The sequence below is a fragment of the Thermothelomyces heterothallicus genome, assembly GCF_042370625.1.
Source record: "Thermothelomyces heterothallicus CBS 202.75 unplaced genomic scaffold P884_scaffold_22, whole genome shotgun sequence".
Classification (NCBI taxonomy): domain Eukaryota; kingdom Fungi; phylum Ascomycota; class Sordariomycetes; order Sordariales; family Chaetomiaceae; genus Thermothelomyces; species Thermothelomyces heterothallicus.
The window spans coordinates 343,486-354,472 of NW_027192583.1; the positions used below are offsets into that span (position 1 = coordinate 343,486).

The 10,987-nt window shown below is 56.0% G+C and overlaps 3 protein-coding genes across 3 annotated transcripts; all 3 read right to left on the reverse strand.

Annotated features, from left to right (window-relative positions):
- Positions 1–518: 518 nt before the first annotated feature.
- Positions 519–6,338, reverse strand: P884DRAFT_206726 (INO80-like protein; the record flags this gene model as incomplete). Its single annotated transcript, XM_069438740.1, has 4 exons — positions 519–673; positions 752–5,090; positions 5,142–5,432; positions 5,742–6,338. The coding sequence occupies 4 exons, from the start codon at positions 6,336–6,338 to the stop codon at positions 519–521; spliced, it is 5,382 nt and encodes a 1,793-aa protein (XP_069295381.1).
- Positions 6,339–6,804: 466 nt separating this feature from the next.
- On the reverse strand, positions 6,805–7,854 carry P884DRAFT_279581 (uncharacterized protein; the record flags this gene model as incomplete). The annotated part of the gene is made up of 7 exons (XM_069443326.1): positions 6,805–6,965; positions 7,128–7,247; positions 7,285–7,327; positions 7,456–7,478; positions 7,510–7,530; positions 7,655–7,711; positions 7,806–7,854. 7 exons carry the CDS (start codon positions 7,852–7,854, stop codon positions 6,805–6,807), a joined length of 474 nt encoding a protein of 157 aa, XP_069295382.1.
- A 644-nt stretch (positions 7,855–8,498) lies between these two features.
- Positions 8,499–10,531, reverse strand: P884DRAFT_206715 (P-loop containing nucleoside triphosphate hydrolase protein; the record flags this gene model as incomplete). Its single annotated transcript, XM_069438739.1, has 3 exons — positions 8,499–8,625; positions 8,694–9,835; positions 9,899–10,531. The coding sequence occupies 3 exons, from the start codon at positions 10,529–10,531 to the stop codon at positions 8,499–8,501; spliced, it is 1,902 nt and encodes a 633-aa protein (XP_069295383.1).
- Between the last annotated feature and the right edge of the window lie 456 nt (positions 10,532–10,987).

A 10,987-nucleotide genomic window follows, 5' to 3' on the forward strand; every position in this document is an offset into this window, starting at 1 on the left:
TGACCTAAGCTAAGAGGAAATTGAACAGGAACAATGAAAGAGAGCCCTCGTAGTTGCCGTGCTGCCCGTTACCCATCTCGCTCAGGTACCCCCTTCCTGCCCCCCGTCCCATTCTCTCCTGTCAGGTCAGCCCCCAAAACATTCCCCCCCCCCCCCCCCCCAACCCCCCAAGTCCAGGCGATCCATTCCTTCTCCCACCCAAGAAAAGAAAAGAACAAAAGAAAAGAGAAAAGCAATGCCTTTTGTTTGGTCCTTTGTACTCTTGTTTTGTCTTCCAACCTGTCTTTGAGCAGAACCGAAAGGAAGGAGACAACCACACAACCCGATAACGTCAACGCCGGCCCGCTATACTCTTATATTCTTACACGCAACCAAAATCCCCAATCACTCTCTTCCAGGCCCCGCATCGCCGCAATGCTGCGACTGCTTGTTGGGATCAAGAAGGCGGGGTGTGTGCTGCCGAGTGATGCCTTCATTAACCATCACATTCTCACCGTATCCGCACCAACACATTTGGGTCAGAGGTCGATCTCGCCGTCGGCAATGGCCAGCCGCTGTTTTGTCGTTTTGGCCTTCTTGCTGCCCATCTTCTTGCGCTTGCCGGCGCGTCCGTCATCCGCACCTGTAGGAGTCACCGTGCCTGAGGCCTTATTATCGTCGAAGTGACCCTCGCCTGTTAAAAACGCAAGGTGCCACGTCAGCTCGTGACCTTCTGAGAGCGAATCGAAGAATACCAAAAGAGGTGACTTACCTTCGTGGTACATATCATCCAGACTGAGTGCTGCCGCTCCGTCGCCACCACGCTTGCGCTTGCCACCGCGCTTCTTCTGTATCTTGTCATACTCGCCACTTTCGAGCAGCTCCTTCTCACGCCGCTCGATCATCTCGGCCTGCTCGTCGTCTGCGAGCCACATGGCGATGTCGCGGTTGCGGTTCTCGGGCAACCTACGGCCCGAGAAGTCGACGCCGCCGCCACCCGCCGACGAACCGCCCGTGATGACGACGCGCTGAACCTCCTCCTTCTGCATGGCGCGCTTCCGGATACGCTCCTCGATGGTGCCGCGTGTGATGAGCCGGTAAACAGTGACTTGCTTTGTCTGGCCGAGACGATGGGCGCGGTCCATGGCCTGGGAGTCGATCGTCGGGTTCCAGTCCGAGTCATAGAAGATGACTGTGTCGGCGGTGGTAAGGTTGATACCGAGTCCGCCCGCGCGAGTGGAGAGCAGGAAGATGAAGATCTCCGGCCGGGTCTGGAAGTCGGCGACGGTATCGCGTCTGTCTTCAAGCTTCGTAGAACCGTCAAGACGGCAGTACTTGTAATTGCGATACGTGAGGTATTCCTCCATCAAATCGATCATTCGGGTCATCTGGAAGTAGAGAAGGACACGGTGGCCGCCCTCCTTCAACTGGCGTAAGAGCTCGTCCAATTTGGCTAGCTTGCCAGAATCGGTGACAAACCGGCGCATGGACGGCACCGTGATGTTGGTGAATCTCTGCTTCTCATTGTCCGGGGCTGGCAACAGAGCAGGGGCCGGATACAACTCCATAGGAACCTTCTCAGTAACGAAAGCCTTGGCCTCGGTGGGTGTCGGGCCGAACAGCGCCTTGCGCATGGGTGCGTTGAACAGGACGTTTTCACGCTCAATAACTGAGCCGCGGCTGTCGCACGAAACGTCGATGGGCGGGGCAGTGGCGCGCACTCGTGCCGCCTGTTCAAGGCGACTGAGCCCGAGATTACGGAATGTAGAGCGCGCCACGTTCATGAGGTCACCCATCACCCCTTGCTCGGTAATCTCTGCCAGTGGCTTGCGGTCTTCACGCTCGCAGATCTGGAATAGTGCGTGTGCGGGAGTCCAGTTCTGGTCCTCGGGCTCGCTGTACACGATTTTCATCTCCGCCAACCGGTTCTTCTTTGTGGCAAGATCTGCCGCGCGAGCGAAGATATCCTGATGGCCGGCACGGGAAACTTCTTGCAAGCTGGTGTCGGCAAAGCGCAGCCATGAAAAGTTGTCGGTGCCCTCCAGGCTATCGCGAACGTTGTCGGGCGTCCAGATGTTCATCAAATGGTCCAGGTACTTGCTGCGGAAACCGGCGGTCGTATTGTCAGGTCCCGCTTTGTGCAATCGCCCGCCATCACGCCAGACAAGACGAGGCAGTTCGTATTCGATCAAGCTGCGCGTAGAGTAACCCACAGTGACATTTGTCCCCTCCCGAACGAACGAAGCTGTCTCGGCAAAATAGCCACAGGAGAAAGGCGACGAGGTATCAGCGCGCTCAAAGAGATCTGGGTGGTTGCAGACCTTGCGGAACTGCATGACGAGGTTCATGAGGCTGGCCGAGTCATCGTCGCCGAGGGTCGCCTTCTCTATGAGGTCCATGATGCTAATCTGATTCCGCAGACTCGAGTACATGGCCCGCTGGCGGTACGTGAGGTCGCAGAACACGTCGATCTCGATCTTGTCACCGAGTTCTTTTTGGACATGCTTCTTGACGCGGCGGAGCATGAACGGCTTCAAGATCATGTGCAGACGTTTGAGCTGATCCTCATTCAGCTTGGTGTTGCTTTGGGCGTGGGACTCAATGTCCTTGGAGAACCACTCGCTGAACTCGTCGTGCGAGTCAAACAGCGACGGCATGATAAAGTGAAGGAGCGCCCAAAGTTCCTGCATGTTGTTCTGGATGGGGGTACCCGTCAGCAACAACCTGTTTCGACAGTGGAAACCCAACAGGCACTTCCACCGCGAGCTCTGTGAGCTCTTGATAGCCTGTGCCTCGTCCAAAATCATGTATTGCCACTTCATCTTCTGGAAGTATGCGACATCGGAGACGACCAGCTGGTAAGAGGTAATCATGACATGGAACGGGGCGTCCTTTTTGTAGGTCGAATGTTTGCGATCCCAGAACTTGCGCAGCACCTTACGGTCTGCCGCAGTACCCCAGTAGGGAAGCACCTTGAACTCGGGCACAAACTTGGTGATCTCTTGCTGCCAGTTGTGCAGGGTTGATGCAGGGGCGACGACGAGGAAGGGGCCCCAGATGTCGTATCTCTCAGCCAGGTAAGCCATGACGGATATCGACTGCACCGTCTTGCCAAGACCCATCTCGTCGGCAAGAATGCCGTTGATGCCCTGCTCGTACAAATTGACAAGCCAGTTGAGACCCTTGAGCTGGTACTCCTTGAGCTGGCAATTGAGCAGCTTGGGTTGCTCAATCTCGACGTCGCCCATACCAGTGGGGTTCTGGAAGTTCATCTCTCCATCCTCGTCGAGCTTGGCTTCGTCCTTGTTGAAGTCGCGTGCCTTTCTCTGGGCCTCGGCAATGGCGTTCTGTGCATTGGCCATGGCGGCGGCGCGGAGCGTCGACTCATCCTCGGCATCAAAATCCAGGCTATCGAAATTGGTGACTTTGGCGCCGACAGGGCCGGTGGGCTCCTCAATGTCGAGGGCGTGCTCTGGGATCCTGTCCTTGTCATCCGTGGCCACATCAGGATGATCGGTGCTACGCTCGACCTCGCTCGTCTTGATCTTCTTGCCGATGAAGTGAGAGTACAGCTCGGTCTGCGAAATGAGGAAGTTGAGTTTCCTCTTCTGGCGGGCAGCTTCGCGATCGGCTTCCTCCTTCCGAGCGTTCTCAAGCTCCTGCTTCTCAGCAGCCTTGCGCAGGTCACGCTCTTCACGCTCGTTCCGCTTCCAGAAGCCCATCATGTCACGCATGACACGCTTAGCACGCGCCTGCAGGTCCTTGGTGCCCTTATTGGTCTTGAGTTGCCACCGCTTCGCTTCCTTGGACGCCAGGATGGCAGTCTTCTTGAGATTGGACGCCTTGGTTGAGTAGGAATCAGTAGCCAGCCTGAATACCTTGTTCACATCTTTCCTTGCGAGGTCGCGCCAAATCTGGTCGTATATTTGATTGAACCCCTTGGACTGGAACTTGGTCTCGAGCGAGTCCTTTGGTTCATCGGCAGCTCGCTCCTTGTCCTTGGGTTCCTTCACGTCCTTGTTCTCCTTGTCGGCGTCGTCCTTGGTTCCCTTTGACTTGCTGAACTTGATGCGGATCTTGGCCGTCTCTTCCTTGCTTGGAAGTTCTTCACCAGCATCCAGCGCGGCTTGGGCAGCTTCGGCAGATTCCTTTTCGGCTTGCTTCTGCTCCTTCGATTTCTTGAGCCTGCCTCCGGCTCGGCCTTTGCCTTTTGTCTTGCCTGGTTCCATGTTCTCGGCGGAGAAAGTCGCCATGGTCCCACCTTCGAGGTTCGGTTCGATTGGGCCAAGGTTGCGCGCAGGACCCTTGAGGCCTTTCTGAAGGATATACTTGGTCTGCTGAACCTTCTTGTTCGCACGCTCCGCCTCACGCATATACTTTTGACGTTCGGCCTCGTCCTGTGCGGCGGAAGCTCTTGCCAGTGCTGCGGCCCGTTGATCCATGGTTGTCGCCATCGACTTCTCACGCCGCCTCTTGCGCTGCATGTCTTTCTTCCGCTCTTTCTCGGCGAACAGCTCCTGTTCCCTCACCTCCTGGAGCGCTTCGTCGTAGTTGAGCTCGTAGTAGCGTCCCTTGCCGAGGTCGGCAAGTGCTTGAAGCTTCTCGACCTCAATGCGGGCGTAGTCGCTCCGCCGGGCTCGACGCTGGGCGACATCTCGACGGTTCATTTCCTGCCGGCGGCGTTGGGCGCGTTCTTTCCATGCTTGGAATTCGTCTTCAAAGTCTGTCTCGTCGACGTCGTCGGCGTCGAATTGCTCCATGAGTTCTCGGATCTTCTTTTCCTTTTCGGCAGAGAAGACCTTGTGCTTGGGCAGGCCGTTGGCCGACCTCTTGACCGCAACCCGTGCTGATGCGGTCAGGTCGGCCTTGGGCGGCGCCGGCCTCCGGGGCATCTTGGGGGTCGAGTCCGCGCTCCGAATGTCCGAATTACGCGAGGTCTTGATGCTCTTGCGGGACTGCTTCTTCTCTTTCTCCCCCTTCTCCGGTCTCTCTGTCACCACCGGTGTATCGTCCACGAGAATCGGCGAGGTCGGTCGAGGTTTCGGGAATGGCTCGGAACTCGAGAGGATGTTGGAAAAGGACATGACGCCCGCTGCGCGACTCGGCGTCTTCTTGCACTGTCAGCGAGCATCGACAAACGGAACGGCCGATGGAAAACTTACACTTGCGGCAGGGGTTTTAGTCGAGGGTGCTGGGGACTCGGTCCGTGCCAGCGCCGACAACGCCGATGAGGCCGCTCCGTTGGACGTTGCGCTCGGCATCTGGATATGCCTCAAACTTGGGGACGTGATGACGGGCGGTCGGGTTGATGGGCTGGCAGGTCCCACCGCTGGAGATTGTCGAGAAGGCGCGACGGGACTTCGAGATCGATAAGGTGCTGTTGTTGAGGAGCCGTACGCCCCGTTGTTGTAGTACTCCGTGGAAGGTGGCGAGTAATTGTAGGAGTCGCGAGGCTATCGTTGCGTCGAATGAAAGAAGTTCGCGTTAGTAAGATCGAAAGGAAGAGAACAGGCGGGTGGAGCGGTTCGATGGGAAGGGCGAAAGTCACGTTCCGTGGCGCGTTGAAAATAATTGGGTGATGATTTGGCGCACCACCAGTAATTGGAGGTTGGCCAGAAATAAGGTGAAAAGGGGGTTCTGACAATCTGCGGGAGATGGTGATGGGGTAGGGAATGACTTGGGAGACAAAGGAAAGTGGGAGAGGCGTGGTGCCTGGCAATGGCGTTGGGAAGTTTCCCAAAATTGAGATTGGCTTTGCTTACCTTTGGCGGAGAGGTTTGCGCACTGGTGTGCCAGGAACCGGTTTCCGAAACCCTGCGCTCACGCTCACGATTATGCTCTCGATTATGGTCAGTCGTTGGATCGTAGAAACCCCCGGTTCCGGATTTTTCGCGCATCGAGTCACGATCCCGGGTGTCTTGAGAATAATACGTTGGAGGCGCGTTCAATGGCGACCGGGGCGGATGTTGCAGGCCTGATGGTGCCGTCGCCGACCCGACGCTTGGTGGAGCTTGCAACGGTGGCGGCAGTGACGGTGCGGGCGCGGATCCAAAAGGGTTGTTGAGAATTGAGCGGGATCCCGGCGGCTGGTTTCCTATCGTTGATGGCGAGGCGGTGTAGGCATTTGGACGGTGGTAGTCGGGCTGCTGGGTAGGGGATCGCAAGCTGAACGACGGCTGCGGTCGAGGCGGCGCAGACGCCCCAGGTGTTCCCGGGGCCTGTGTTGTTGAGCTCACCGGGTTCAGGATGTCGCGCAAACCCCCGCGTGGACCTCGATCCGCGGCGCTTCCGACGGCTCCGTTGCTGCCATCCTCATCAAAATGAGGCGGTCGCTGCAGTACGGTGGAAAAGTGATCCATTGTTAAGGCGATCGCCTCCGATCACCCTGGGCTGTTCCGCAGCAAGTTACTCGTTGCTTTTACAGTTTATGCGAGCCCATCGAAAGTGCTCGGGTGGTGCGGTTCGGTTCACGTCTGGAGTCACTGCACGGAATTGACACCTTCAATCGAGTAGCACCCCCGATGCTATCGACGGCGACGCAGTTGGGTTTAATGCAAGCTTTGCCTCGAGCAGACTCGAGCGGCGCGGGTCGGATGGGAAAAGGGTAACGCTGCAAAGACACGTCGGATTTTGGCGGCCGTCGCGCTCGATTTCGAGGTCAACGAGGGCGTCTCCGATGCATCGGCCGAATTCGCGACGTGGCGGGCAATCACGGTGTCGCCCTTGATGGTACGTGGTGGCGTTGTCCTGGGCACGGTTGCAGCTGCAACAAGCAGGACAGGCGAATCACCGAAATGGACAGTCGAAGGAACTCGGGGTCAGGCCCTAGGTGTTGACGGGCGGCGCTGCCGGCGATGCTGAGATGAAAGGGTGTGGTGGTGGTGGTGATGCTGATGCGAGGAAGAGGGTGCGGACTGGATGGTTTTGTTGGTTGGGAGTCCAAGGGCCAGGCTCCAGCGCTTCCCTCGATTTGGCCACATCCCTCGCTGCGTTGGTGTGCCGTGCAGAGTCTTTCTCCCCCAAATGCCCCTTTGACACCCGCTTTCTCGCACCTCTCGCGAAGGTGGTCCATCAGGCGATCCACCCGGCCTACCGATTGAGCAAAGTAAGTGCCACTCCACAAGAACGTCAGCCCCTGCTATGCTTACCCCTGCCCTCTGTTAGTGCATCGACCCGGCTACGTGCATCCGCTGCACCTCTCTTCACCACGACTCGGCCGTCTAGGACTACATAAAGTGCAATGATGCTTGAACACTGGATACTGGATACTGGATACTGGGAGCGCTTCCTTGAAGCTCTGAGGACGTTTCTCTCTCGTCTGGACTATGCTTCGACTGTGGTTCTGCTCCTGAGGACATCCAAGTAGAGGCAAAGCAGTAACGCCTTAACAGCACCCCTCCCCTGCAGGTCAGGAACGATCCATCTTTCATGCCAATTAACTACCCGCTGGGACCAGAAATTGGTGCGTGCACCTACATTTCCATCAAAGCCCTGTTTCGCTCCGTCCGTCATTCCGGGCCTCGAACCAACCAGAACGGGCAGAAGCCGAAACTCGAGTTACCGATGCCCAAATCCGGGACGATCGTTGGCGGCTGATGATCGCTATGTTATGGTTTCACACAACAAATACTCCATAGCCGCGTACTGCGTATGTATGTATGTAGTCCGTACATACACATATCACGGAGCAGCTCAAACGACCCCAGACAACTGTAAAATTCGGGGCGTGGATCTGTGGGAATGCATGTTCTTACTGGAATACCGGTTTCTAAGCCGTTGGACTGAGTACCTACATCTTAAACTTGGTTACAGTATAGATTACATACACGCGACCCTGACCTCCCCTCTCCCCCGAGCACCTCGACGGAAATCCATTGTGTACAAGATTACGGATTCCTTCAGCTTGGCTGGGTTGCGCTTGGGACCCACATTCGGCTCTGGACCTTGGGGAAGCGGGGAGTCCAACAGTCTCCACTCACCCGCTACTTCCTCGAGTATTCAAGCCAATACACAATTGAGCCAACCAACCACTACTAACGGAACGAGGCAATAAAGAACGGAAGGGATGAAAATGATCAAGGACATGACGCCTTAGGTCGTTGCGGCACCAACAATTCTAGACCCGTATTCTCCACATCTACATCGCTTTAAGTGTGAATGTATATAAAAACGCGAACGTCTTATTCTAATGGCCAACATCCGATTCCGTCATCACCCAGTGTATTGAGAACCGAGACACATCTAAAGAATGGCGGAAGTGTGTGAAACGAGGCGAGGATCAGAGTGTATCTCGTCCAAAAGGCATTAAGCATGCCCAGATGGCCGCCGGTATACTGATTCAACCCCTACTTCACTGCTCGAAGCGCTCCATGCAATCTTGGGCACCCCCGAGCGACCCCCCTTTAACCGTCCGGCGGCCTTACACCGCACCTAGTGTGTCGCGCACCAATGGCGAAGTCGTCTCTACCTCTTCTTTTTTGTCGTCCTCTTGTAAGCGCAGGTCTCCCTCGTTAGCCGGTTCAAACAGCGCCTGAGGAGATCATCCTCTTCCTCAGGTAGTTCTTGTACTCGGCAATGGTGCCGTCCCATTCCCTGATAGTCCGATTCTCGCACACGAGGATCTGCTTGGCGATCTTGTCCAATAACCTGGAAAATGCGTCAGCGTCACCGTTCGAAACATACCAGTGTTGTGCTTTGGAAACAAGATAGCTTACCTAAAGTCGTGACTGACAACAATGACACCACCGCTGAAGGCGTTGATGGCATCCGCCAAGCTGTCGATTGTGGGAATATCCAGACCGTTGGTGGGCTCGTCCAGGAGCAACATGTTGGGCCCCTCGATGGCCAGCAGGGCGAAAACAATACGGCTCCTCTGACCGGCAGACAGGGTGCCGATAAGAGATGTCTGAGCATCTCCTGTCAGGCCGTAGCGTCCGAGCTGCTGTCTCCAGTACTGGACATCCTGCGACTTGTCCTTGTACTTCTCTCGCACAAAGTCGAGAGCGGATTTGGTGAGATCCAATTGCTCAGCCGAGTGTTGCGAGTACAGACCGAGCTTCAAGTGGGTGTGCCTAGTCACAGTACCCGAGGTAGGAGACAGCTTGCCCGTCATCAGGCGCAAAAGCGTAGACTTGCCGACGCCGTTCGGGCCGACCAGCGCTGTACGCGAGTCCATGTCGAAACCAAGGTCGATGTTGCGGTACAAGTCATCCTTGGGATCGCCCGAATAGGAGAAAGTGACCGAGTCAAACGACAGCACAGGAGGCGGCAGCTTCTCGACATCCGCAAAGCGGAAAGTAAAAACCCTGTCAGGAACGACGGGCTGAATGAAACCTTCGGCCTCCATCTTGTCAAGAATCTTTTGACGAGATTTAGCCTGCCTGACCAGGTTCGCGTATGTACCTGCGCTGGCGATGAACTTCTTGATGTGCGCAATTTCTTCTTGCTGTTTGTGATAGGCCTTCATCTGGTTCGTCTCCTGCTCATGTCTGGTTTTGACGTATGAGTCGTAGTTGCCGCCGTAGTAGGTAAGCTTCTTTTGCCTCATGTCAATCATGTTCGTGCAGACGCCATTGAGGAAGTCCTGAGAGTGAGACACCAACACAAGGGTGCGGTTCCACTTCTTGAGGTACTCCTCTAACCACACACAGGCCTCAAGATCCAAATGGGCGGTGGGGTCGTCGAGAAGCAGGAGAGTCGGCTTGACAAAGAGTGCCTTGCCTAGGGCGACACGCATCCTCCAACCACCAGACATGTCCTTGGTCTTCTTGTTGATGGTTTCTTTGTTGAAACCGAGACCAGTCAGGATCAGGGCAGCGCGGGTGGCGAAGGTCGAAGGATCCATAGAATCTATGTGCTGCATATGCCGTCAGTATATTTGGGACGATTCACGGAGGGAAGTGTCGTAAATTAATCTTACATCGTAAAGATCCATCAGGACGGGGGACTCGGGACCCTCCTCCTCAAGCAACTTCTCGGCTAACTTGTCGAGACGCTCCATCTCGAGCTCGGCCTCCTTTACGACCCACTCCAGAGCGCCCATATCGGTTGGGGGAGCACCCTCGTTAAGGAGGTAAATGTCGACGTGTTCGGGAATGGGGTATTCGCGAGCAGCGATAGCCTTCAGGAGCGTACTCTTGCCGCAGCCGTTCTCGCCCAACAGGCCGTATCGGCGACCCAACGTGAGCTCGAGGGTGGAATCTGTGATCAGGACACGGCCGTGGAACACCAAGCTTACGCTGGTGACCTTGACGTCCTTGCTGGCTGGAGTTGATGCCAGGACGCCGGTGGTGACGCGGTCGGACAGGCCATGCTTGTCCATCTGCTCCGCCAGACGATTGACCTCGTCCATCTTGTCGGCCGAGGTGGCGGGCTCATCGGACTCGATCGGGTTTCCGTTGGCGTCGACCTGCACGGGGGGAGTAGCATCTCCGTTCACGGATCCTGCGGCACTAGCATTCTTGGAGTTGGCCTTGGACCGCGAGGTGATAGTCTTCTTCCCCTCGGCAGCGCGCTTGGCGAGGCGCTTCTCCTTGGACGCTGACGGCGGCATTTTGAATTACGATATGTGGATGAGAACAACAGAATGAAAAGGAAAAAGTTGTCTCAAGGATGCCGGACGCTGGGAGAGGCACAATGCTCTCTGTATTTGTCCCTGACGGAGAATGATGGCGGAGGCGAAAACCAACTGCTGCGCCTTGGTTTGGTATCAGAACGTTGGAAGGTGGGGGAGTCGCCTTTGGTGGGGCAAGATGTTTTCGAAAAATTCTGATAACCGATAGCAGCCTGAAGTGCCTGACACTCAGTCAGGCACCAAGGCAAGAACGGAACATGCTTATGTAAGTCCGTCAAACTTATCATTCCTTATCTACCTGGTGGTTAGTTGCTGACTAATTAGTTCAGGACTACCACCTGTCTCCCGACAGGTGGGGCCAAAACCCCCGGATATGCCAATATAGCCGGACAGGTACGCGTCCAAATCCGTGTCTAATTTTACCAGCCAACTCCC